The sequence below is a fragment of the Harpia harpyja genome, chromosome Z (assembly GCF_026419915.1).
Source record: "Harpia harpyja isolate bHarHar1 chromosome Z, bHarHar1 primary haplotype, whole genome shotgun sequence".
Classification (NCBI taxonomy): Eukaryota; Metazoa; Chordata; class Aves; order Accipitriformes; family Accipitridae; genus Harpia; species Harpia harpyja.
The window spans coordinates 34975683-35001884 of record NC_068969.1 but is presented as its reverse complement, the minus strand read 5'-3'; the positions used below and the strand labels follow the sequence as shown (position 1 = coordinate 35001884).

The 26202-nt window shown below is 41.3% G+C and overlaps 2 protein-coding genes across 3 annotated transcripts in view; one reads left to right on the top strand and one right to left on the bottom strand.

Moving 5' to 3' along the window:
- Window positions 1–431: 431 nt before the first annotated feature.
- On the top strand, window positions 432–7067 carry ZCCHC9 (zinc finger CCHC-type containing 9). Its single transcript, XM_052776725.1, has 5 exons — window positions 432–1113; window positions 2241–2391; window positions 2673–2765; window positions 3874–3942; window positions 6121–7067. Exons 1-5 carry the CDS (start codon window positions 766–768, stop codon window positions 6234–6236), a joined length of 777 nt encoding a protein of 258 aa, XP_052632685.1. The 5' UTR covers window positions 432–765; the 3' UTR covers window positions 6237–7067.
- A 3490-nt stretch (window positions 7068–10557) lies between these two features.
- Window positions 10558–26202, bottom strand: part of ACOT12 (acyl-CoA thioesterase 12) — a 32668-nt gene continuing 17023 nt past the window's right edge. For both annotated transcript variants that reach the window (XM_052776709.1, XM_052776710.1), the window contains 9 exons: window positions 26047–26166; window positions 24500–24650; window positions 22664–22719; window positions 22223–22283; window positions 20647–20730; window positions 15131–15264; window positions 13559–13687; window positions 12320–12446; window positions 10558–11502 (listed from right to left, as the gene is read on the bottom strand). In XM_052776709.1, the coding sequence (XP_052632669.1) occupies window positions 11368–11502; window positions 12320–12446; window positions 13559–13687; window positions 15131–15264; window positions 20647–20730; window positions 22223–22283; window positions 22664–22719; window positions 24500–24650; window positions 26047–26166 (997 nt within the window). In that variant the 3' untranslated portion in view covers window positions 10558–11367. The remainder of the gene's footprint in view (window positions 11503–12319; window positions 12447–13558; window positions 13688–15130; window positions 15265–20646; window positions 20731–22222; window positions 22284–22663; window positions 22720–24499; window positions 24651–26046; window positions 26167–26202) is intronic.

The window sequence follows — 26202 nt, the reverse complement described above, 5'->3', positions numbered from 1 at the left end:
CCTCCCCTGCCGCAACTTGAGACCATTTCCTCTCGTCCTATCACCAACGAGCAGGTGAGAACACCACGGCAGCACCGCAGTCAAGAAGGAGGGGAACGTCGTGACTCGGCAGGCGCGCTGCCGGCGGGCTGCCCCCCTACGGGAGGCGCTTGTGGCCTCTCCCCCGCGTTCGCGGTCGGACCGGCCCCGCCCGCCGGCGGCACCTCCACCTCGCTTCTCAGAGGAGGAGGAGGTGGTGGTGGTAGTGGTGGTGGTGGTGGTGGTGGGGGGGGTACTCCGCCGCGCTGCCCTCGCCCCGAGCGGCGGCGCCGGCCGCCCCTGCCCCAAGATGGCGGCAGGGCGCGGAGCCAGAGCAGCACGGCGCGGGCGGAAGTGGCGTCAGCGCGGGGTCCCGCCGGACTCCTGCCCCACCGGCGGCCAGGAGGACTCCGCTCCACTTCCGGCCCGGGGCAGGAGAGCCGTCGGGCAGGGAGGGCCGCTCTGTCAGAGAGTCTCTTCTGCCGCGGCGGACTCGGGTCCGCCTCAGGCCGGGCCCCTCCGCCGCCGGCGCCGGCCCCCCCGCCCCGCTCCCGGGACGGGCCGCGGGGGTTCGGCTGGGCCGCCCCGGGAAGGCGGGCGGTGAGGGCCGGGGGCGCCTCACAGGTGCGAACGGCGTCGGGGCGGGTCGCGGCTCGCTGAGGGAGCGAGGTCTGCGTTGCGCGGAGGCCCCTGCGCTCTGTTGCGTGCCTGTGCTCGGGAGGTGCCCCGGCCGCTGCCCGCCCTGCCATGACCCGGTGGGCTCGCCGAACCGGCCCTCCCGGCGAAAAGGCGCTGGATGCGACCCCCTGGGAGGAGATGCTGAGCGGCCCCGAGGGGCGGGAGGGCCGCCGGGGCCCGCTCTCCCCGAGGACGGAGCCGGGGAAGGGGAAGAAGAAGAAGAACAAGAGGAAAAAGGAGTATCCGAACGAAGACGTGAACGGGTTTGCGGCGTACCTGAAGCGGAGCTCGCGGGGCGGCGAGGCGGCCGAGGCAGACGGCGCCGAGCTGCAGAAGCAGGTAGCGGTGGCTTTGAAGAAGGACAAGCGGCGGGAGGGGAGGAGGCTGAAGAGGCAAGAAATGAAGAAAAATGCCATGGTGAGTTTCGCCTTCAGTCGCGGGTCTTCGGCGCTGCGTCGCAGCTTGTTAGAAAGTTGGGAAGAGCTCTGCACGGAAAACGCGGATTCCTCGTTCTCTGCCGACGCTGCCGGCAGGTGGTTCGGTGAGGAGGCCGAGCGCCTGACCTGCTAGAAGCGCAGCATGTGCGAAGTGACGCTTCGAGTTGATAAAGTGGACTTAAGTACCTCAACTTTGACACAAACGATGAATTTCAGCTTGAGTCTTAGCCTTTAGCGTGACTCTTCCGGTTCAGCACTGATCTTGCTACCCTTTGATGAATTCCCAGCCCCTCTTGTCCCCTGCTGAAACTATTTCAGTGCATTTCTAGGTGTAATTCATCAGCACAATGTTCCTGCTGTTTCGGGCCTCTTTCTGCAGCGTCTTCTCTTGAGAATTGGAGTGTGATCTCCAGCAGACTCCAAGACTGTCTAAAAGCAGTTATCTCAGCACAAACTTAGGCATTCACCGTGAACTTACACTGAATGTAATCTGGGAACATAGCAAAGAGAGTTACTGCTAATTAATCTGAGAGAGATTCTTCATGAGTAAATTACAGGACTAGAGCAACATTGCCTGTATTTACCTAAGCACTTACTGCAGTAGTACTTAAAGAGCTTGGGGAACAGTGCTGTAATCAAAATCGAGTATCATCATTCATCCAGGGCACTCAGTTGTTGGTAAAAGGAGAAAAGTACCCATAATAATACGGTTGAATGGCATAGACCACTGACAGTTATTTTGTGACAGGCTACAATGTCTCTTTTGTCTAGCTATTTTGCCCAGAGGAGAAAATCCCTTGATATGTTTGCCTTCTAAAAGGCCAAAAGGCCTTATTAGACTGGGATTTTCAGGTCTTCGAGTGCCATTCAAGATGCTTGTCTTTTTATGTTAGAGTAACCTCAAATCTCAACACTACAGATACGTATCTGATAGTACCCTCCAGGTTTCAGCCAAGAGAAATAGTGATCTAGTAAAAGTCTGCTGGCTATAGGTGATAATCAGATAGTAGAAGTAAGCGAACTCTTTAGTAATGTCACCTGTAAGTGCTGTTTTTTGCTTGTGAACTGTCTTTGAAAATGCATATAACTTAATTTTTATTTTCGAAGGTGTGTTTCCACTGTAGAGAACCTGGCCACGGTGTTGCTGATTGTCCTGCCATACTGGAAAGTCAAGATATGGGTACAGGAATCTGTTACCGGTGCGGATCCACAGAACATGATATCAGCAAATGCAAAGCAAAAATAGATCCAGCAGTTGGTATGTCTCACAAATTTGTATTTTTCGAGATGCTTTGGTCTATGAGTTTTCTGACTATTGAAATACAAGCTTTGTGTCTTAGTAATTTAACTGTTCTGAGGAGGTAGGTTGATATGTTTAAAGGAATATAATATTTTAACAATGAACCTAACAGTGTAAGAGACAGTATAGTGATTATAGTATAATAGTGTAGTAAAATATTGTCATTATAGTGTATTCACAGTTGCCTGTGACTTTACAAAGTTTTTAATGTGGATCATAAACTGTGTGGGATTTTGCAGGGGCATTTCCATATGCAAAATGTTTCATCTGTGGTGAGATGGGGCATCTGTCAAGGTCATGTCCAGATAACCCCAAGGGATTGTATGCTGAAGGTGAGCGTACTAAAACCAAAACACATTTTTCATACTTACCTGATATGGAACAGAGTAACATTGCAAGCGAATAAACATCTGGCTGAAAGGAATGTCTGAACATCTTTTACTCTTGGTAAAACCAGACTAATTCTGGGGAATTCAGTGTTAATATTGATTACCTAGGGATTTCTGTTTTAATTGTAAACTCAGTGTTAAACAACGAGATGAGATGCAAAGTATGAGAACTTGCTTGTGCTTGCAGTATCAAGAGGCATACAAAGAAACAAAATCATAATAGGCTGCATGTATGTAGTCAGTGTGTGTTTAAATGTACATGTACCAAAGTATGTGGTAAAAACATACTGTCATGCTGTAACTTAAGACTTTGGGAGGTGTTCCCACAAAACAAGGGCTTTCACTGGAAAGAGGACATTTTCAGTTTAAGTGACTTCAATGAGAAATGTGATCTAAGTTTGAAGATTTCACTCAGATTCTGCTCTGCCTGATACCTCTGTTGGCACTAACAAAGTAGCATTCTGTCTCCCAGTACAAACTTGAGGTCTGGCCAACTCAAAAGGATGATCTTACAGCACAGTTAAAGTGGAAGAAAAATCACTTTCCTTTCAATGTTTGGATGATGAGTAGAATTTATAGTTCACATCTCAGTACCTACGGTTGGATTACCTGCCTCTCAAGAGTGCCTGTTAATTTCAGAAGTTCCTTTGTGTATGAATTTCAGCAGAATTCAGCTTGTTTCTGAAAAAGAGAGCTTCCAACAAATCAGAAATATTCAGCATGTGGTGATGGGAATCTGTGGTATGTGATGCTTTACAGAGCAATGTGATTACCAACAGCTCTGTCCGTCAGACACAGAGGAAGATGTCTTTGCAGGCTTCCAAAGCTGGCTGCTTATCTGCTCCATGATGTTACATGACTGTGCCGAGGAGTGCAGACCTGTCCATAGGGACACTTCCTTACCTTATTTACAGGTTCTCACTACAGATAAGTAGAACAAGATTTTTCAATGCACATATAAGAGCAAAACAGTGTAGGAGGGTTGTTTCTGTTTGGGGTTTTGGTTTGTTTTATTTTTCCCTGGATGAGTAACAACTTTCTCTCTTAACAGGTGGCAGCTGCAGGCTTTGTGGCTCTGTGGAGCACTTCAGAAAAGACTGTCCAGAAAAACAGAATGCAGGTGAGATGCAGGGGAGTGTACAGAGTGGAGTTTGAGTGCACAGTTGAGTAGTCTTCATTTACTGCTTCGCCTGACTTTGGTCAGGAAAAAAGGGTTTGAGAAGAGAACGTGCAAACAGCAAAGGTGACCTTCCTTTGGGAACGAGTGCTTATATTGAGAGGTATGTGGAGGAGGCATGGAGTTGCAATGCAAAACTTGAACTTTCCATTTAAAAAAAAATCTGGCTTGTGGGTTTCTGAAGATTATATGAGCTAATGTGTATTTGTTAGCCACTATTTATGCTGCTGTTCACAACTTAGCAGCTGTAGAACAAAACTGGTTTCTTCTTTTTGATTTCTGTGTGAAGTGTTGGAACTGAATATAGTGTCAGTTGCAGGGTGGTGGTACTGGCAGCTTGTAAAAGCTGCATCTGCAGGCAAGTGTTCAAGTTATTCAAGACAGGAGAGGAAGAGGAGACAGGAGATCTGTCCAGCTGGATTCACTGGCTAATAAGCTGCTTACTTACATGTTCTTCAGTTATCTGTGTGGGTGGAAAAATTACATGATATAGAAAAAAAGCTGTGCTAAGGAAGGCAAAAGCATCAAACAAGGTACGAAGAATTATGCTGATGCTGAAGTGGTGACACATTTGTGCATTTTTCTGCTTCCTTTGTATGGGTTACAGAACTTTTGGGTTAGTAATAATGCCACTTTTGCGGAACTTATGTAAGAAATATTAATGCAGGCAGTAGAGGCCTATACTTTAGCCTTTTTCTGTATCTGATCTTACATATACGATATTGTTGCATCTGAGACCATATGTAACATTCTAGATGTATGCTGCTTTGCTAGTTTAGACCAAGTGAGATTGAGTCTTAACTGGTATGACAGAAGTTTCTGATACGAAAAGACTTCAAAATTTCCCCCAACTCATCAGCCATAGCAAATTTTTGGGCAGTGCTCACTCAGATGACTGCTGAGTTGAAAGCCTGTAACGTTAGCGTAGCCCGTGTTGGATTTCTGCACACCATATCTATGGTAAACTGCCTTTGTGCGGTTAACACTTTTTGTCAATCAAAAACCTGTACAGATGCAGTAGGAGAAAAGAAACATTTGTAGGGAACAGCATTGCTCAAACTGGGCCAGCTCTTATCAGGAAATGGCAGTCTTCAGTTGTTAGTGCAGTCCAATGCAAGACTTTTTGCTCGCTGGCAGTAGAGCTCTAAATTACGTGTGAAGCAGAACTGGAATTTTTTTCTACCTTTTTTTGAGAAGTTCTGTGTCCATAATGAAGACTGACAACTGCTGTTTAATTTCCCAAGGGACATCTTAGTCTTTACACTGATGTTTCAAAACTAGTATTGCTGGTTAAAAATAGTTGAATTAATTGGAACTGTGACACCATTGGTAAGAATTGTAATATTCTTTGAAATCAGTCTGCATCATCCAAAGTACTATTAGACTACAGGAAGGTACCTATGGCTGGCAAAGAAGTTTAGGCACTACAGCTTATAATTTCTTCAGGGGGAGTTATTTGGCCTGCTTTACTGTACAGAAGTTAATCCAAGTAAACATTGATTTATCAGTGTGATAGTCTTGGTATGATTTGATTTGTTGCTCTCAAAATTAGATTGTCATTCAGAAAAGAAATACAGTTGGTTCACAGTGTTTTCTCTAGGAAGGGGGTGTGAATTGGCCTAAATAGCATTTAAACAGCAAAGGGATGATGTTGATTATATGCAGGGATGTGAGTTGAGAAATGTAAATTTTGCTCTGTTGTGCCTTAGGCTTATTTTTTTTATCTGTATAATAGAGAAGGTCTTTCCTTTATATCCAGAGATGCTTGACATACTCTGTAATCTTCATTGTAAGAGTTATTTGGACTTAAGTGAGAGCTAATATATCATCTGCATACTCCTTGAATATTTCTTTGGACAGTCAAATAGGAAAAAACATGTACTAATGACTTCTGGACCCTGACAATCTGCGTGGGGGAAGAAAGAGGGTTTACAAAACACAATTTGAAAAAAAAAAAATTAAAGTTGTGTAAGGAGAGTGGGCTTCAGAGCTAGAACTAAACAGACAGGTCTTTGGTGAATTAATGACAGGCCCTTGCAGGCCAAATCTTCCTCAAATGCAAAAGTTTGATATAATGGTAATGCTTAGCCTTTCCATAATCTCTTGTCTCTTGCTCTGCAGATCAGGTTACCGTTGGGCGATGGGCCACTGGAATGAGCGCAGATTATGAAGAAATTACAGAAACGCCAAAGCTGCAAAAAACAGAAGTGAAAGTACCCAAAGTTGTTACTTTTTGAAGGCCTCTTGGCTCTAAACCACAGTTAGCCTGCACTGCTTCACTCTGTAGTAGTGACTACACAGAGTGGATTGCTGGTTCCAGAAAATCAAGGAGACTGCTGCTGCTAAATAATTTTTTTTTTTGTTCCCCCTCATTTTTCCAGTTTGCCTCCCAAACTCACCGAGCTTACTGAAAAGTTGGGAACAACAGAAACACAGCATGTGTATCTTTTATTTTTATGTATCTCTGCCGAAATACAGCATTCCCTCCTCTGAAATCGGCTTCTTCTCATAACAGGGGTCTGGTTGCAGTAACCAAACAGGGTATGTGCATTTTATCATGGGGGTTTATGACCACTGGATTTCAGTGGTCAGTATTGTTACCTTAAAAGTGCTGCTTTTACTTATCAGAGATGAACACGATCATGCTGATATTACTAAGAGTATTTCTCTATTTCTATGAAAGGGATTGTGGGTATTTTCTAAAGAGTGTTTTTGGGTTCTGGTTTGGTTTTGCCTTCTCCTTTTAGAAATAATTGTTTTCTTGCTCTGTATGTGCCAGCTTGAGCAGTCCTGTGGCTGAGTAATCAGGTAAACTCTGCAGCCTGTAGAGCTGGGGGGTGCAATTCCCACAACTCATGGTAGGTCAGGTAAAATATGTACATGCATTAACATGATTGTTTATGCATGTTGGATTGAATATTTGTTGCCTAACAGAATACTCCTGAAAAGAGTTGGAGAACAAGTGAGCAGCTTGCTTAGTTTCTTTACTTTTTTCAAGGAAAGTGCTCAAAAATCTTCAGTGTTTGTATCCCTTGGTGAGTTGGGAATAAACTGTGCTTTGTATTACACATGTCTGCTTAATGGCAGATGTATTTATTTTTAATGTAGACTGCAGCCTGAAAACTGCAGCTGTAGAAAAACTGATAAGTATTAAAAAAAGTTACGAAACCTACTCAAAATGGAGCTCCTGCAACAGCTCTCCCAATACTGTAGTAATTCAGCTTATGCAGCCAGCGGTGGTAGGCTTTCCCTTGTGTCTGATCGTCTCACCTAAGATGAACAAGGAAGCGCGATGTTACTGGAGGAGTGCATCTCGAGCTCATCTCACACACGGTGCTTTGTTCTGAACTGTTGTCTTGACACGGTTCTGGGCTGTGTGGGCAGGTGCTGTGCAGGGTCTCTGCGCAGCTCTCTGCTGTGCTGTGTAGATGTGAGCCTGTGCCCCTGCACCATTGGGCTTCTCAGTCTTCTACTGCAGCTGTGGTTGCCATCGGACAAATACGGTACTTCAGCGTCCCAGAAGTCTTAAATGTGCCTTCTAAAAACTTAGCATGCGTTATACAGTAATAAACAGCAGTCCTTAAGGGAAAGCTACACAGTGGTAAAGCTACTGCTTCAGAAGAATTAGTTTACCCTTCCAGTAAAAGCGTCCTAACGGTCCATATGTTGCCTTGGTGAGAACACAGAAGGAACACCAGAGAGCAAACTTGAGCTCAGAACTGGGTTTTGAGGTGCTTAGGACCAGCCATGGAAACCATAGGCTTGGAATGTACTTTTCTTACAGCAAAAAACCAAATACAGGAATTTAACTGTGTGGATATATTTTATATTTGTATATGTTAATTCTTTTTAATAAAACACTGCTAAAGAACAGAGTAGTTAGAGCTCTTATTTTAGGTTTCCTAGTTCTACTCTGGATACAAAGGCACATTAGGTTGACTAAGATAGGGCATGTATATTCTGTTTAAAATAATGTGAGCACACATTTAAATGGGGAGGAGGAGTGGATGTGGCTGAAATCAAGGATTAACTACAGAGTTTTAATTAACGATTGGATTAAAGCTCAAAGCAGTATCACTTTAATGTGGACATTTTGCAACAGACATTTATCCTAGCTTAGAAAGTGTTTCCCTTTCTGTTACATGAATAAGTATATTGTTTAGAAAGCATCTTTTTAGATCATTTCCTGTCTTTAAAACCTTGATATTGTAACATGTTCTTTTACCCATAGGAACTTGAAGCTGTGCACTTTGACTTTTCTTGTGGTAGCAATACTTCCCAGATAAGGGGTTGGTGTAGACAGTGTGTGTGTGTGTGTGTGTGTGTGTGTGTGTGTGTGAGTTGTGGTTTCAGAGCGCAGCCTCTCCTCCTGAGGAAATGGCTGCTGCGGATCTCAGGCTCTGAGTAAGACGTGGTCACCCAGCTGTGCTACTGCAATCTTGAGGCAGAAGCATCCCTTTGACAGACTGCTAAGTTAAATGGTGTACGACATGTAAGTTGGAGGAAGAGAAAATTCACTGTTCCCTTCCCACAGCTCATCATGTCACTTCTGCTTCGCACAAGGGACTGCTAAAACCAGGATGACTGAGAAGGCAGTTGTGGCAAAAGAAATCCCACAAGAAGCGGTGGACTAACCTTTGTTCTCAAAATGGTGGAGCACAAAGCAGGGTATGCTAGTATCCAGCTTGCCCACCTTCTGAGCCCAGCCTTCTCTTCAGCGCAGTGATGCAGTCCTCCTTGTAGTGTTCCTCTGGAGGTCAGTGCGCCTAACAACCATCCCTGGATCACTTGAGTTTCATACCTGTTGCTTTGATCCATGTTGCACTATAAAAATACTTCTTGGGTTCCTACACCTGACTACTGCTCTTGTCCTCTGAGAAGAAATAATGGACTCTTTCAGACTTAGAAAATCGCAGGGTATGGTCTCTGTGAGAATTTCAGTATAAAGACAGCAGCTGTTTTCAGGTAATCGTACATGAGCTGGAAGCATGTACCTCTCCCTCTTGTCCTCTGCTTCAGTGACTGCTGAGGAAAACGAGGCACTGAAATGCACTACATTCTAAAACAGCTGCACAGGTTAGCATCTTCAGTAACTGTTGGACAAAACTACTTGTTAAATGCACCCACTAATCTCTTCTTAGATGATTTCACAAAGGTATGTGTAGTTGAAGAAAGTGATTTGAAAAGCAGCTGTAAAAGGTCCTTCATGTAAAGATGCATTATGCCCACAAAAATTTTAAAGTTAGGCAAATAATTAGACTTTAAGCAAAGTTTGTGTGCCAGAAACCTGAATCTCCTTGTCTTAGAAGTTGCACGGAGGTTGGTAAAATACAGTCCTTGGTCTATGTCAAAAAGACTCTCTCCCCCTACACCCCCAACAGTGTGTGGTGGCTGCATCCAGAACGTGGCCTGGCTTTGCAGTGCTTTGCGCTACAATGGCCAAGGTCTTGGTGTTGGGGGCGGAAGGCAGAACCTCTTGTGTAGGCATGAGCTTGGCAGAATGCTAATATTTCAAAAATGCCAAAGCATGTTCTCCAGATAGCCCTTGCAGTAGCCCCACAGCTGAGCTCAGTGTGTCTGTGCCTCTAAAGTCAGGTTATAAACCGTGCTGTACAGGAAGCCTCCCAAATAGCTGGTAAGAAATGCTTGGTGCAGGCAGCATTTGGTCTCTTTCTCCTTGATGTGTCACGCATGTATTCAGAGCTGACCATTAGGTGTCTCTGTTCACTAAAAATCGGGACCACAGAGGCCTACCTGCCCACTCAAGAGCTTGTCTGCCATCATCTGCACACAGCAAGTGTGGGCAGGAGTCGGAGAGCTGAGCTCCTGGCCCGTGGAGGGGGCCCAGACCCTTCCGTTGCCTGCTGAGCCAGGAGGAGACGAGCAGGGCCTCAGCAGTTTTCACGCACTGGAGGGGGCTGCCCTGAGACTGCCGTCCTCACTCCCTAGACTGAGGTATTGCACCTTCACATGATAAAAACGATGATCCAAAATCAGGATCTGCATCTAGTCTCTCCTCCAGAGCCACAGACCAGGACCTGCTTTACTTTTTCCATTACTAGGGTAAAGGTATGCCTGTGTTGTACAGCATACAGTGGCCAGCCTTTGCTAGACATAGAAGACAGCAGCTGATGTCACTAATGCTTTGGTTCAAGGCTGTACCCAAGCTAAACTAGTCTTGTTGAGAGGGCAGGTGATTCACAGTGCTAGTATACCCAGAGAGCTTCCAGGGCTCCAGCTGGTGTCTCTTCTGCTGTGCTTGGTAGAGATGCCATATGCAAAATGTGCAGGCATGCTGTAACCTATAAATCACTGATGAAAGCTTTGATCTGGTTATAGGTTAAATTGAAGATGTGTTTAAGTGAGAACTGGACCAGACCCCTAGAGCTCTCGCTCTACCAATTACGAGACTGCAGTAAGATAAAATGGCACTGCTACAGTTCACATGCTTTGATCCTCTTAACACCCCTGCATTCATGTTACAATCTAACTGCTGATGATCATACTCGTTTTTCTGAACAAGGCTCTTTTGAGCAAACATAAGAGCAGAAAACAAAGTAGACACACCACAATAAAACCTCTGAAACCATTCTCCCTTTTCATCTGTGAGGGAGTGGATCCAAGAGTCTTACTGTTCTGCATTTATTCAATGCTAGCAGAACAGTCTTGCATAGAACTCGCCAGCGGGAGTTCATGGCACTTCAGTAAGAGGCCAACAGCCCCCACCACCACTACAAAGCAGTCTTTCTGGAACAACATCTGAAGCCATTCCAGGGATACCGTAATAAAATTTACAATGGATTTGTAACCTCAGAAAAAATAATTTATAGGAAGTCACAGATAAACTACAAGTGTTAACAGGTAAAATACAAACATTAACAAACACTAACTTACATGGGGTGTAATCAATTTATAATGGGTGCGCATACCCGCACAACCAGGTCAGAGCACTGGATAAACTACTTAGTAGCACCACTTCTCTGCAAATTACACAGGGTGGTATTTACTGATTTAAAACTGACTGGATGCCATTACATTCAATATAACATTAAAATAGTGAAATAGTCTCATGAGCTACAGTTTTACTGGGCCAAGTTCTGCCCCCATTTATACAAAATTCAGTAATGCAATCAAGAGCAGAATCTGTCCCTTCATCTTTTTAAAATTAAAAATTTAATTTAGAGCCTAAGGCCTAATCTAAATTTGATAGAAAATGCTTGTACTAGATATTCTCAAGCTCAAGCCCAATATTGGCTACATGATCCAAAGTAACTAACCTGTAGAAAAATGATCAACAACACATGCAGGAATTTAAACCAGTACTGCTTGATAACCTTTAGAGGTCTCTTCAGAAATCCATTTTTAACTTCAGTACTTGCTGCCTTTCAGCTCCAAGAACTTTATACATTCCAAAGCAGTGTCTTCAATGGATTTTGATGAGCCAGTAAGATTTGCAGCTAAGTAAGGCATAACACCTGATGTCACTTGATTGAAGTAACACACCTGTTTAAACAAATGAAACAAAAAAGCTTACAGATTGCAATAGTTAGCTATTTTTTGCAGAGCCTAGATGAGTATCAAAGTTTTCATGGATGCAAATAGAAACACATAGTGTTTCTGAAACTGAAGGCAATAATTAGCAAAAAGACCACGCCTTTTTTACAGTACTTTAGTGATCTCAGTGTCCTCACTACTGCCAGGTCCTCAAGCAGCTGTAGGTAAATGTACACAGCAGCACAGCAAGAAACATCACGTGTAACCTGTTAAATATATGTGCTTTATGAACAAAGCCACTGCCTGAAAAAAGAATCCCAGCCACCAAGAGTTGCTGAATGTTTTCAGAAATGTATTTTCTTAATTATATCCTTCCCATGGAAAAGAACAAAAGAGGAACATTGTCATAGGTCCAGAGATGGGATTCAGATTGCATAATTTCTGACATATGAAAGTTAAAGTTAAGCTTTTAATCTGAACTAATTCCTTGGACTTCCTCTGTACTCAGTGAAGAGAGAGAGACACCACCAGAGACCAGTTTAATGCACACCTTCTAGGAGTGTATTTCAGAATTGAATGAATGACTCTCTGGAGGTGCCTGGCCATCTCCAGTGCTTAGTTTAGATTTCATTCCTAACATTCAGATTGGCCAAACTTGGGCAAGACAGATTCCACTTTGTGGAGTAAAGAATGTCTTAATAACCACACTGAACTCTGGGGAAACTGACTTTTTTGTTGTATTGCTGTTACTGTTCTAGAGTGTCAGCTCAAATGAGATTACAGGCACAGGAAAGGAGACACAGCTGAGGTCTGCAGAACTACTCACTGTACAGGAGTTGTTGCTGTCACCATAGATCTGGAATCCAGCACAAAGGATTTCACTTCTGCAGTATTCTGAAGAAGGTGGCATAGACATGAGAGTAACTGACTTTACAGCTACTATGTAGGGTTCACTGCAGGGCAAGGGGAAGAATCAAACATTTCTTCAACAGGATGTTAAAAAAGATACATGTAAATGACTACAGAGTATACACAGCTGTACCAAAGATGTCATTTTCATATGAAGGCAAACAAGCTCCTGTATGTTTAAAGATACATGTTAAAAGATTCAGCTCTCTTGAGTCTCATTAAGGCTTTGTCACAGACTCCACTCAAGAAGACTGCTGTGGAAAGCCACAGAACAATCATCACCCACATACACCGCCTCCTTTTTTTTATTTATCCTGCTCTCCATGACCCATGTTTACAGAAATAGGGCCCAGGAGCAACTCTTACTAAGAGGTTTTACAGTGTGCCCCAGCAAAGGTAGACATGATTCAATTCCCAGATGTGGGGGGAAAAAAGCAAGCACAGTACAGAATACTTCCTTTTAGAAGCAATGTTCTGTTAACATGAAGAATTACCGAATATAAGAAATTGAGAATAAAGAATGATAAGATATGCCAAATGGTCCCATTTATCCATGTTTCATTATGCAAGAACAAAAGGAAATCTAATGAAAAAAAAAATCAATGCATGTTAAACTGATCAAGGGACTTTTTAAACCAAATTCAGCAGCAAAATTTACAGATAGAATAAATCTGTCACACTGAGGTTTCAAGAAAGACCAAGCACTCCCTTCAATAAGACTATCTCCAGATTTACATTAAATGGGATTACAAAAAGTCACTTAAAACCAATAAACAGACAACTCCCAGTTATGCGCTTCAGCATATTGACAGGCCCTCTGGGACATGTTTTTTTCCAAATTGCCTGTTTGGAACTCTGGCCTATTTTCCCTCATGACAGACCACTCCTGAAGAGTCACTATCAAAGAAGCCACACTGGACTACGCTACAAATTCTTCATGCTCTGAATTTACTTAATTGCACCTTCACATTGCAAAACAAATCTGGTTGTGCAAACTCAGGCATCAACACTTGTATTTTAAATCAGGTACTAATCTAATTTCTTAAAAAATAGAATATCATCTCTGTCACCCAATGATAGGCCCAGATGAAAGTCAACAGTAATCAAAACTGCAGCTCCAAAGTGGTCACAGTTAAACTTGAAATTGCATACTCACCTTGGCTTACAGGGTTGCCTTTGAGACACAAGAATCACAAAGTCTCTGGGTTTATGGTCAGTCATGGGTGGAGACGTAACATAATATATTTTCTCATCTTCATTCACAGCCTGTAGGACCTCACAAGTTCTGCAAATACATTTAACACACATATGCAGACCCTGATGTATGCAACAGCATCTTTTATGAAAAACACAGTACAAACATATATTCCATCCTAACATTAAGCCTACAATTTTCATGTTCAGGCAGCAAGGAAGAGAGAGGAACACAGAGTGAAAAATCAAGGTTTTCTGCAACACCTCATTTGACACTACCTCTCTGTCCCACAAAATTTTTAAAAAGTCCTGCAAGGTGCTGGAGCAATGTCTTAAAAGCCTATCTTTTGCGTACTGTCGATTCCTGTTTGGAATGACACTAGCTTGCAAGCTGTAATACTTGCTGAATGACCAAACATTGTCCATCTGACACACCTCAGGAAAGACAGTCAGGAAACATTTGTAAAATTTTATTCAAAGTTGTGTTCTACTCTGTTCAGATGGGACCACCTGGATAGGACACACTCTTTCACTGTCTTGGAAGTACCGATCACTATCTCTGAGTTTTCACTACAAAAAAAAGTCAGAATTTTCCTATACACTAGCAGTAATTGATTTATTTAATTTCAGCTTCCACTGCCTTAGCAATAAGCACTGCTAAGCCAGTATTCCATTTTGACCAGTCCATCAGGCTTCATGGTAGTCATAAGAAAGCTGAGATTTTGGGCTGTAGAAATGGAAAATCAACATAGTATTTCTTCAGATTTCATTTGTTACAAGCCATAAATTCAGCAGAGAGTGTAAATTTTCAAATATCCCTAAGCTTTCCCTTTCACCCTCTGATAAAAATCTTTCAGGATAGAATGACTAATTGAAAAAAGCTTCTCCTTTAAGAGAATATTCACCAAATCAAATTAGTATCATATCAACTCAATTGTCTCTAATCATTATTCTAGGCAAGGTAAATAAAAAAAACCTCAAACACCTTTTACAGCAATTCTGAAACCCATTCCAATTCAGATACACTCTATAAGAGGTTATTTTTCTTAAAATATGCATTTTGAAGAATGCCATTTCCTGATTTCTCACTTTGACTGTATGATGAAGCTGAGCATCAGTGTCCCAAAAAACAGAGACATGAAGGAGTCCACAGCTTTGCCTTACTTCTTACAGAGAGCATGCACAATATACCCACCTCAGCTTATATGCCACTTACTGAAGTTAAACCTTTTAACATACACATGTCTAGGCATGGAATTGTGTTCATTTTAGAAAAGGGTAACCTCTGTCCCAGCTCTCTCTTCTGACAGTCAAGGGCAACTGTATTTTAAAATCAGACTAAGGAGAAATTAAATTCTATTTTTAAGGTAAAAAACTCAATCCATACTTTGACTAATGAATCTTTAATGTCAACTTCTTACAGCAATTTCTTCTTAATTAGGTAGAAAAGTGTCAACATCTCAAAAAATATTTGTATCAGAAAAGGTTAGTTGTCAGTGGATTCAAACAGTCTTAACGAAAGGTAAGTTCTTACAAGAAATGTTTGTCCCATTGTTGGCGGAATGTGAAGTCAGACAAAACGGAGAAAGCTAGATGTGATGGTATCTGCACTTGCATTTCAACTTTGAGTGACAACACATCACCCTCCTCATGAGTCCATATTTTTATCTGAAAAAAGTGAACAACATATTAAAAACAAAGAATGATTACTATAAATATTTTAACACTTATAAATGTTACACGTTTAGGACTTAAGCAGATTTTCTCAGGAGTACCTATGAAACTATATCTGACAGATGAAAGGCAGATGAGTATTCAAGACTAGTTTTACATTAAAATGCAGCACAATGTAAAATAAAGTACACTGATAGCATAGTGACATCACACAGTTTTAATTACATCTGGTTAGGGATAGCTGAATTAGCTTGCAAGTGGAACTGAATGAGCTAGAGGCCACTATGACCTCTTTCTCACACTATGCATACATAGTCTCTAAATACCCTTCACTCTACAGGTGCCTTGGAAAAAACTGAGTTATTTTACTGTATTTTCTTCTGTCAGGACCACGTAGATGTCATCACTTTCATAAGCAACAGCAGATCCACTTAGGAATGAAGGTAAAAGCCTCTTCTCAACCTTTCTATAGAAAGTCTTCTCCTACAGGGCTCAGTTCACTAACTCCAAAAGCTAATGAGGCAACCTGAGGACCTCAAGCAATTCTTTTTGTGAATTTGGCGTAGTGATTGTTGACAGGAGACTGGACTTTTTAGACCTGGGCATGTTGGCACCAGTCCAGAATTCTGATATTTTCATTACCTGGCCCTTGAACCAGGTCGAGTTACAGAAATACAGCATAAATATGGGCAAGGAAAGGTAACATACAATTTATTAGGAAGGAAAGGAAGAAACTTTATTAAGGTAGGTTTATGTAAAGTATCTAAAGGTGATGGTTACCTAAATCTTTCCAGAAATTTGAAACTACAGAGTAGAATCCATTGGATGTGGCACTGGTGAGCAGGAGCAAGCTGGAGTGAGGCCACACTAGATGAGACGAGCATCCCTGCAGTATGCGTGAGACTTCATCAAAATAAGACAAACCAAGAAACTGCCCTCCCTGCCATCTGGATTTTGGAACATATCCAGCAATCCTGCACATTGCAGCTTTGGGGAGCTTATCTGGAGACATCCAAAGGAGACCAGATTTTTACAAAAGCACTTTCCAAGCTTTAAGAGGGATCCTTGATCCACCTCTCCAACCTATGCAGTCCAGTAGCTTGTCTTTTATTAGTAATTAGTAGAGTTCAACTACTTCAGCTCCCTTCCTCCATGCAAATCAGTCACACATTGGCCCATACCCCCTTCCCCTAAAATGACTCAACATTTCTCTTTCCAAAATATCTATTTTTTTCTCCTCTATTCTTTACTGTGAAGCAGAGAACCTGGAGTTAATGATATATTGAAAAACTATTTCAAAACGTAGTTTTGACTCTCTTGTCCCACATTTGCAGTATCTTGTCTTGATTATTTTGGGTCTATTTCTAGTCATAGGCCTAAATTCTAACATAAAGAATTAAAAACTAATAACCTGCACATAACAATGTATATACAATGCTTGCAAAAGAAGGGCTTGCATGTTCCATAAACCCTGTATAATGGAAGAAGATGGTGTGGCAGTACATTCCCCCCCATCCTGCCAGCAGGAAACCAAACTTCTCCAGGCAGGGAGAAGGGGAAGGAAACCCTGGAGGCTGCAGGTTGAAATTTGAACTGGCCAATCGAGATGCGCCAGGTACACCGAGGCGACCCTCCTGGCCAATAGAATTAAATGACCACCGGTCAGATTCAACAGGGGTAGAAACGGGGTCCCGCCGGAGGACACGTTGGAGTCAGTCCTCGGAGCAGCGGGTCTGCAGTCGGGGACTCCCCCTCGGGTCAGGTCACCGCCCGAGGTAACTCCTCGAGGGAGAGAGCCCTCAGCTTTTAGGCGAGTGATACGCGAGTTTTGAACCATCACTTTCAATCTTGGGGATTCTTAAGTCGGCCGTGTAGTATTAATTCTCTTTACATCATTGAGCTTGTGGTTTTAGAAAATGTTACCGGACTTCTAACTAACTTTTGCTGAAGAATAAATCGGAGTTTTAACACCTGTTGGATTTGGTTAGTCGTGCATCCGTAACAGATGGGTAGAAGAGAGTGCTCAGAATTAGTGCACTTTATTCCCAAATTTTAATCTGATGTGCTAAATTTCTTCTCAAATCCTAGAAAGGTTTAACGGATTTTCATTTCTAAGTGATACAAAATTCATAAGCTTCATCATCTCTGTTGCTTTTTTTTTCTATATCAAAAATTAACAATATTTTAGTTAATGAAGCATTTGTGCAACAACACAGATTTTGTATGTTTTTGTATTTTCATGTTTTGAAATAGGAAAAAAAACCCAACATAATCCAGCAAGCATCTTGCTGAAGTAAAGTTTGGCATAAAACAAAAGGCCTAAGAGCTTTAGAAACCAGCTACAGGATGCATGGATCAATATTGTTCTAAGGCATAGAAGAGAAATCATGTTGTCTTAGGAGTCTTCGAGACTTGAAAAATCACAAAACAAAGTAGGAGGTGCAGCTGTTAAAACATGTCTCTGCTAAGTGAACATTGGCAAGGCTAGATTATTACTATAGGCCTACAAGTCTTGTGGCTCTATGTCAAAGAGCTCACAGTGCCACTTTCTACCTTCGAAAACTGTCAATCAGCTTGGGGTCATTCTAGTTCCAGGGAAAAGGGAACAAATCCTGTGCATACAGAGAAGCACATGCTGCTTTGCAAAACCTACTTACTAGAATATTTCATCCCAAAATACAGTTCAGTCTAATGTTTTTGACAGTCTCCTTTCCCATAGTATGACTGCTTTCAGGCTTTCACCGATCAGCACTACTACCTGATTCCTATTTGTTCTTTCAGCCTCTCCCCAAGAAACCATTTCGTGGACACTGAAGAGATCTGTTTGACTGGAGATGCTGCTATCAGTGTCTATCAGAGAAGGCTAAGTAGTTGTTCTGTGTCTACACCATTGTATACCCTAAGTACAAGGATCAAGACCTTGTGCATGAGTGCAGAAAACATTAAGACCAGTATGATGTGCATGTGCTGGCCTGCAGTGCTTAAAGAAAGATGATGTCATGTTCTGAGCTAGATACAGTTTCTTAAGGCATACTCCCTTGTGCTCACATTTGCAAAACTGACAAAGTGAGCGTGTAACAGTGACAAGTAAACCAAACTAACATTTGTCAAGACACTAAGTTTCATGAACTGGAGCTGGCAGAAAGCCTTCGTTGGAGCTGCATCTATACCAGCATTTAGGGACTTGAGCACACATCTAAATTTGACAGGAGGAGCTGTATGGGTAAAGTCCAAGATAGGTTTCATTCTCACTTTCTTTACCAAAGAGCAAATCTGATCCACCTAGTGCATTAATTTAGAGGTAAGCATGCAGTCACATATGGTGACAAATGTACCCTCTGCCTACTGCTGACATCCACACTTTGTTGGCAGTCTACTTTGTGCCTGCAAGTAAATACTATATAAGAAAGAAGACTTCCTAATGGAATAAATGGTACACAACAACTGAAGAAGCCTACAATTTTAAGTATGGTTTGCTATCACTGTTCACTGCATACATCCTTCCAGAAAAAAGAACGTAGTGTGCTACCCTGGATCCCTGCCACTTCTTTAAGGAATGTCTAATGATTAACAATGCCAGATAATGCAGAAATGTCCAGAACAATGGCTACTCTCCACCCATTGACAGCATCAGTGTGATTTGCATCCTACATCCTGCCTGAGATTTTGCTGGATTTCAGATACCTACTTCAATTAGGTGAAAGAACAGCTAGAAAAAGCTACTCAAGATTTTCTACCAGATAAGTGGCTTAGAGGCAGATCTTACTATCAAGACTATTTTAAGATATCCAAAAAGGGGAAAAAGTTCCAGACTCCAGTAATACTGGAAGGTACCTGGTGGCTTGCTGAGGGAGAGAAATAACATCATGCTGGTTTAAAATGTCATCCAGAAAGTACATGGATTTTGTTTCTTTGCATGAAGTAATTTCTTCACAACATTTGGTGCTGGTTCTATTACAGGTTTCAAGCATTTAGGGCTAAGAAAGAAACTGAGATTGTGGCAGTCCCAGTGGATGCAGAAAGAAAGTTTCACATGAATAATAATACAGTTTTAGCAGAGGCTTGAAAATAACACTTGATGTTTCAGTCTGATTGTTCAAGCTTGCTTTTTCCAGCATAAGTGCTGTCTGTCATTTATTTGGCACAGCAGTGTTTACTGTAAGTTATTAACCACTGGAACAACCTACACATGGAACTGGAAGATTTGCCATCACTGGAATTCCTTATGATTTAGATATCGTCTTACTCAAGTAGCTTATTGACTAGATGCAAGAATCAGTAAGTGAAGTTTCATAGCCTGTGACATGCAGGAGATCAGACTAAAAGATTGTAACAATCTTTTCTTGTCCAAAAATATCTCTGAATCTACATGATCTTAAAGTAATCTGCCAGTCACTAACCATATTTCAGAAACCAAACCTTAACAGATCTCTCTCAATAGTTTGGAAAACATGCTCTGCAACTAGGTTAAAACTCAGTTTTCCCTGCTAAATTATCTTGCTACTGGTTTTCTTAATAGCATCTTTCTATCTTGAAACTGGCTTACACAAGATTCCTTATTGATTTTGAGCTTATAACACTGACTGATAAACAGAGAGGTGCTTTGCTTTCAGGCTTTTGTAATTTTTTAATAGAAAAAGGGCAGAAAGAAAAACATCTGAAAGGAAAAACGTGCATAGAAAAAGAGTCAAGTGGTCTTCTGAGAAGACAGAGACTGAAAAATATGGTGTACAAATTGCTGCCACCTGCCAACTGGCAGTGTCCACTTTGAACTATCACAAGATAATGCCTGCTACTTAGAAACATCTCCCATGCTGCAAAGCTGGTAAAGGCAATATATTACAGACTGTGGCACACATTTTGCTTATCACAGTGACATGAAAAGCCCCACAGATTGTCAACAGCACTGCCTAAACAAAGAAGTCCAAGTTTGGTGTTTTGCTGGAATCAAACAATTTGGCAAAACCACAGAAGCAAGTCAGTTGTGGCAAAGAAAACACCTCACAGAAATGAGATATGGATTTGTCTGTGTTTTTACAATCTCCTGTGTGCTGCTCAACAAGCCCAACTGATCAGCTGGTGGCAAGCCCGCCCTTCTGGGATCCCAAGTCCCATGTTCGCCAGCCATTCAGACCATCTTAGAAGAACTCCATGGCACTTCCAGGTTGCACAGCAGTCTGGACAATCAGAGGTTGCTTTGCAACACTTCAGGGAAACTCTGGGAGTTTTGGTTTTCAGCCTTAGCCACAGTAAAAGCAAACACTGCCAAGCCAATGTATTTATTTACAAATGTAAAACATTGCTTTTCTCCGCCCAACTCTTACGGAGAAACATAACTAAAGTGGCCATGCAGCTATGCCACAATTATGCACTTACATCATTCAGTGTACTGGTTATTTCCCATCCTGGTTTCGCTGCTAGGTGTGTCAGTGCAGCTATATTGCTGTAACTCACATATGCCTGAAATGCAAGATACATTTCTGAAAATGAAGGAGTAAAGGTACATTTCACTGAACATTGCAGAAATGAGATGCTCTTTTTCTATCATTACCTTTCAATTGCAAACAAATGCCATTGTTTTTCCCATAAGTGTTTTCCTTCCAGAAAACAGTCCAATAGTTTCTGAATTAAATGCTTTCAATAGCTAGATTATATGCTCACATGGCTGTTGGCAAAACAACCCTAATTAAACAACAACAAAATATTACTTTCGGCTTCTCCAATTATAAAGCAGTGCAGGAAAACTGTGACCATCAGAGAGATAATACGGGTAACCTCTCAGACCACTAAATTAATGGTTTTGTCCATCTTCCTCCTAAGTAATTAAAACCTACTGGGAAATTAACCTCTTCATTGCTATCAAGCTGCAGTCTGTCTTGGCAATTGCTTTACACAGCAGGCTCAGAGCAGAGAAAGTACAAAAATATCCATTATTTATGCTTGACTACAGTGGATGGAGTTCTCATTTAACCATTGTATAAAGAGAATACAGCCTAAGAGTCTTAATGACAGGTTTTAATTTAATATTAAATAAATCTTAAGTAAGCCATTTTTATCAATGTGTGCATATTTATTGTTTTGCAAAAAAGAAATGCTGCTTCAAACAGTGAGATGCCACTGTTAACAGCAAATAACTTCCTGCATTATAATTCTCAATTATTTATTTTTTCATGTAATGGAAAAAGACTTGGTAAAATTTCTGGGAGCTACTGGGATCTTAAATGCAATGAAAATTTAACTACAAAAATTTGACACTGACACAATATTTAGGGTGTCTATAAGTCCACCTAAACTCAAGTTCATCACTATTCATTTCATGACACAGGCACATGACATTCTATGGCCTAGCATGTCCAAGCCAGAAACACATACCCCTTGATGCAGAGTATCTAGGAATGGACATATGTCTTCACCTCTCTTTCCTGTAGGAACAAAGTTTACGCTATTTCACTGTTCATCTGTCTGTTGGTATTGCCATGTCTCTTGCCCCACTTTTAGCATTTAATAAATGGTCTCCTCACAGCAATTTTTGAGAAAGTCAGTGGCTGGATAAAGGAAAAAAAAAACCAACCCAAAACTCAAACTAATTCTCCTACAGGAGAATTCAGCTTTTTAAAAGCTGGGGACACTGGGATGTAAATCTGCAGAAGACGTTACTGCTTCGCTGCTTAAGGGACCACTTCTTAAAGGTGTCTATCTTAAAGACATTTTTTATGTTTTGTACGAAACTTACTCTTAAATCAATAGTGAAGCAGCTACTCTCTTTTTTCAGAACAAAAAAAGGTTCATCTTATTACACATTTATCCATTCTTCCATGACTATCATAATGCTTAATACAGAAGGTCCACTTTGGAAACAGATACAGCCTGTACTACTGTTTTACACACCCAAAAAGTGTATAAATACACACATTTTAAGCAAGTAGACAATAGGGCACGATCTACAGATTACCTGGTTGCTTGTCTCCCAGGGATCAGAAGGTTTGTCTTCATTAGCAGACAGTATGCATTTTCTAAAACAAAATTCAAAAGAAAAAAATAGCATGAATTGGTTTTTTACACTTTCTTCCATATATAGTAGAAACAATAAATTCCATAGGCTTAAGTGTCTTCTAAATATTTTACAGGCATTTTATAAATTTCCGGTTGCAAGACAGGCCTTTTACTTCCCAAGAAAGATGGGGAAACAAAATAACCTGTAGAGCAAAGTATTTTTGAGACAAGTAGCCTTTAATAATTTCAATACAACTCAGGCAAAATTATTCAGAAAGTTAAGCAACGTAACAGTTACGTTTGAGGAGACTTTGACTACTTAACAAATGATTACTTTTTTACAGGATAAATTAAAAAATTAAGTTTTCAAAATCAAGTTCTCCTTGTAACCCAACTATACCTGGCTAGTCGAATTCTCCTTCGGGCAATAGCTCCATGGTATCGCCTCATACCATCCTTTATAAAAAGTAAACCAGACAGTAACACATCTGATTATTTTAGGACACAGTCTAAAAAAAGACAACTAAAAATTATTTCTTACTGATGGACAAATGCCAGAGAAGTACTATTAATAAATAAAGAATTGTACTCTGTACACTGGCCTTTCCCCAGATTAACCTGAGCCAGCGGTTTACTTTTGAGTTAACAATATTCCCTTAAATTTGCAAAAGCAATCCAATAAAAAGTTGTATCACAGTAGCATACTCCTAGCAGTTTTTGGTCCTAAACCCATGGCAGCTGGGCAGTGCATCACACACATTCTACTCTTTCTAAATGTGCCACCCACCAAATAAACTATTAATCCAATTCATCATCATCTGATGTTCAAAGCACAAAGGAAGCATGTAAGAATTCGTATTTTAGTGCACATGGATCTGGGACACAGAGCAAGCACTGTGCAAAAAGATGCAATCTGCCCTTCAAGGTGGCAGGTCTTTCCCTTCCCTTATTATTACTCTGCCAGAGTGGATTTTTTTTGAAGCACAAAGTGACCGAAGAGCATACACCACACCAAACTGCATTAAAGGTCAACAGGACTTGTTATCTTGAAGGATATGCCACTTTGAAAAAGCTTCTTCTCCTCAGCTTTTAAGAACTGACATGTAGCTTCTGGAATAAGAAGAATCTCCAGATTAGTGCATCTCAGCCTTCTTTAAACCAAGTTCTACCTAACATTTTTTGAAGACATCTCTTGCCTGTTTTATAAAGCACTACCATACCAGCTGTCACTTTCAGTCAAATGACCACTGAAAGTTTAAAGTACCTTAAACATATACTAGTTTTCCCAGATTTGTTTGCTTTACTCTGAAGGAATGGGTGTACAGGTTCTTATCGTGACACTTAACTTGTGGATGCCCCTCTAAGCAGGTCTTTAAGGGAAGCACTGTTTTTCTGACACAAGCTAAGCTGCTATGGCTTTTTTTTTTTTTTTTTTTTTTTCTTAGAGGAAGAGTCAGTTTTTCCTCTTGGAACAGCCTGTAATGGGCAGTAGTGAACCTTACTGCCTCAGCCAGTACATAGGACACCTTGATTTATTTGTCCAGTTGCCATCCTAGAAAATATAAGTTCACTGATGTTAAATAATCATTTCACTTCTGACTATGCTGGCTCTCTAAAAATCTCATAATTGGAGCAGTAAGGTTAATGACAAGTGACATCACAGCAAATAATTCAACAACAGTATTCAAACTGCTCTGAGTGCTTCATGAACTGCTTTCAGGGTAACACATGCTGAGATCTCCATGTCAAAGGAAAAGGAAAAGGAAAGGAAAGCCCACCCATTTCATGGGATTTGATTCCTACAGACTTCTCTATTAACTCTATTTCTCATCTTCATTAAGGGTTCATAAAAATAACTTTATTCAATGAACACTTAGGAATTTCATCTACAGACAGTGGAGATTGCACAAGACAGATATAGATAGGTGCAAAAATCTGCAAAAAGCAGATTCTTCTTCCCTGTCCATCAACTAACTACAGTATTTCTAATGATGACTACCTCTACTACACCTCTCAGTTTTGGGTGACTGAAGTTAACAATGGCAAATCTCTCACTCAAAGGCAAACATTTCATTCAGAGATCTTCTCTTCTGCAAGAGGATGCATTTCAGTGCCCTGTTCAGTCCTTGCTTTCCCAGCAAGGTTATAGTGGCTGGCTGTGTGACATGCAGTGTGCTGGGTCGGACCACATAATCTCATGTATGCATTCATCCTACTCCTGAGGATGAGAGCTGACCTTTGTAGTAGGTTTGATTCCGGGGAAGGTGAGCAGCTCTCCTTTGTCATTTACAGTGTTAAAAATGAGAAACGCGCTGTTAATATGCCGTGCTTGGTCCTTGATCCATTCTTCACAGTTGTAAGCCTCAACACGGACACCAACCTCCACACTGAAATAGAAGTTTAAATTAATTATTGAACTACTACAAGTGATGCAGGAGCAGCCCTGAGACATACTAAAAAGGGCAGCTGTACACTTTCCTGTGTGCAGGAAGCCTGACTCAAATACCTTCTGTAGCATACAAAATAAATTACTCAGTCTGAACAGACACATTTCAGAAATAAAATAGAAGGTGGCACTAGCTAAATAGCGTTAATAAAAAGAGCTGAAATTGAGCTAAATAGCAAAATATGAACACCAGTAAGCACATGCTCATGTTCTGTGAGAACAGACAGCAAAAGTGAACAAGACGATACTGTTTTGACATTCAGCAGAAGCATAGTATGAAGGTAATTCATGCCCTGCTAGCATTCTGCAGGGATCAAATATACCTACAGAGAAAACAGCCATAGAACAGCAATGCCAAGATATCATTTGTCACATGTACAGAATTTGGAGGAGGAATTACTTTAGCTTCTGCCTTCTTGTGGCTTGTCTTGCTACACCTCTTGAAACTTCTGGACATGTCCTCCTGTTGGAACAGGGCTCCACATAAATTGTGTCACATCCCTGGCATAACCAGAGCATCTGTTGGCCCTATTCCTGTAGATAGCAAAACAGCCTAGCAGAGAGGTGCTAACCCTTTGCTAAAGGTCACAGGAGAGTTATTCTCTCTGAGGCAAACACAACAGTAGCCCTAAAACTGTAGAGGAGATAGCGCATGCATAGCAGAGAGAAAGAGAGAGTAACCATTAGCAAGCAGGATCTGTGCAAGATTGGACAACAGCCACACCACTAAATTCCAGTACCAGGCATTCAGTGTGCCAAAATCTATGTTTCATGCTTATGGCGACCATATACTCAAATAAAGATAAAATTTCAGCTGTAGCCATTTATTCCAAACTGCAACTGGTAAAGCCTCACCTCTGCATACATCCAAACCAACACTGGGAAGAAATAAACAAAACAAAATATGAATTTTGCCATTAACCAGCAATAAATAGAACCCAGATCTGTCAACGGATGCCAAGACAGGAAGATCCTGGCAGCAAGCTGGAGTATTCTGAAGAATCAAAGCTGTGGGACCAACTCATCCCTTGAAAATTCCTGAATTTCCAAGTGATATTTATGGTCTGAGTTTGCAGGATTGGGATTTGGTTACAAACTATCTTTAAATTGAGAGTGAAAGTCAGAGAATAAATTTTCAAAAACTTTCACTGAGAAAAATAAAAAAAAAGCATATATAGACAGATAGTTATAGATACAGATACAGGTATATCCCTCAGAGCTCCAGCTGAAAAATAATTCATTCAATAACGCAAATCCTACCGATAGCTGAAACCTGAAACACGCAGTTAGGCTGTTGCTGGAGAAGTCAAGGAAGACAAGCAGATGAGGAGCTTTACCTAGTCTGAAATGTATTGTTCACAATTGCATTGAAGACAAGGCGGTCACCCACGACGGATGGTCCCCAGAATTTAAACATATTGACTGACTTCAAGATGGGATATGAATGACAAAGGCGGCTGAAAAAGAAAGCAAGAGAGACAGAGCAAAACATA

Bases quoted from the DNA above. Each gene is read 5' to 3' on its own strand.
- ZCCHC9 (XM_052776725.1), top strand. From the start codon at position 766: ATGACCCGGTGGGCTCGCCGAACCGGCCCTCCCGGCGAAAAGGCGCTG. The intron at 1,114-2,240 runs GTGAGTTTCGCC...TTATTTTCGAAG, and splicing joins AAATGAAGAAAAATGCCATG to GTGTGTTTCCACTGTAGAGA. The intron at 3,943-6,120 runs GTGAGATGCAGG...CTTGCTCTGCAG, and splicing joins TCCAGAAAAACAGAATGCAG to ATCAGGTTACCGTTGGGCGA.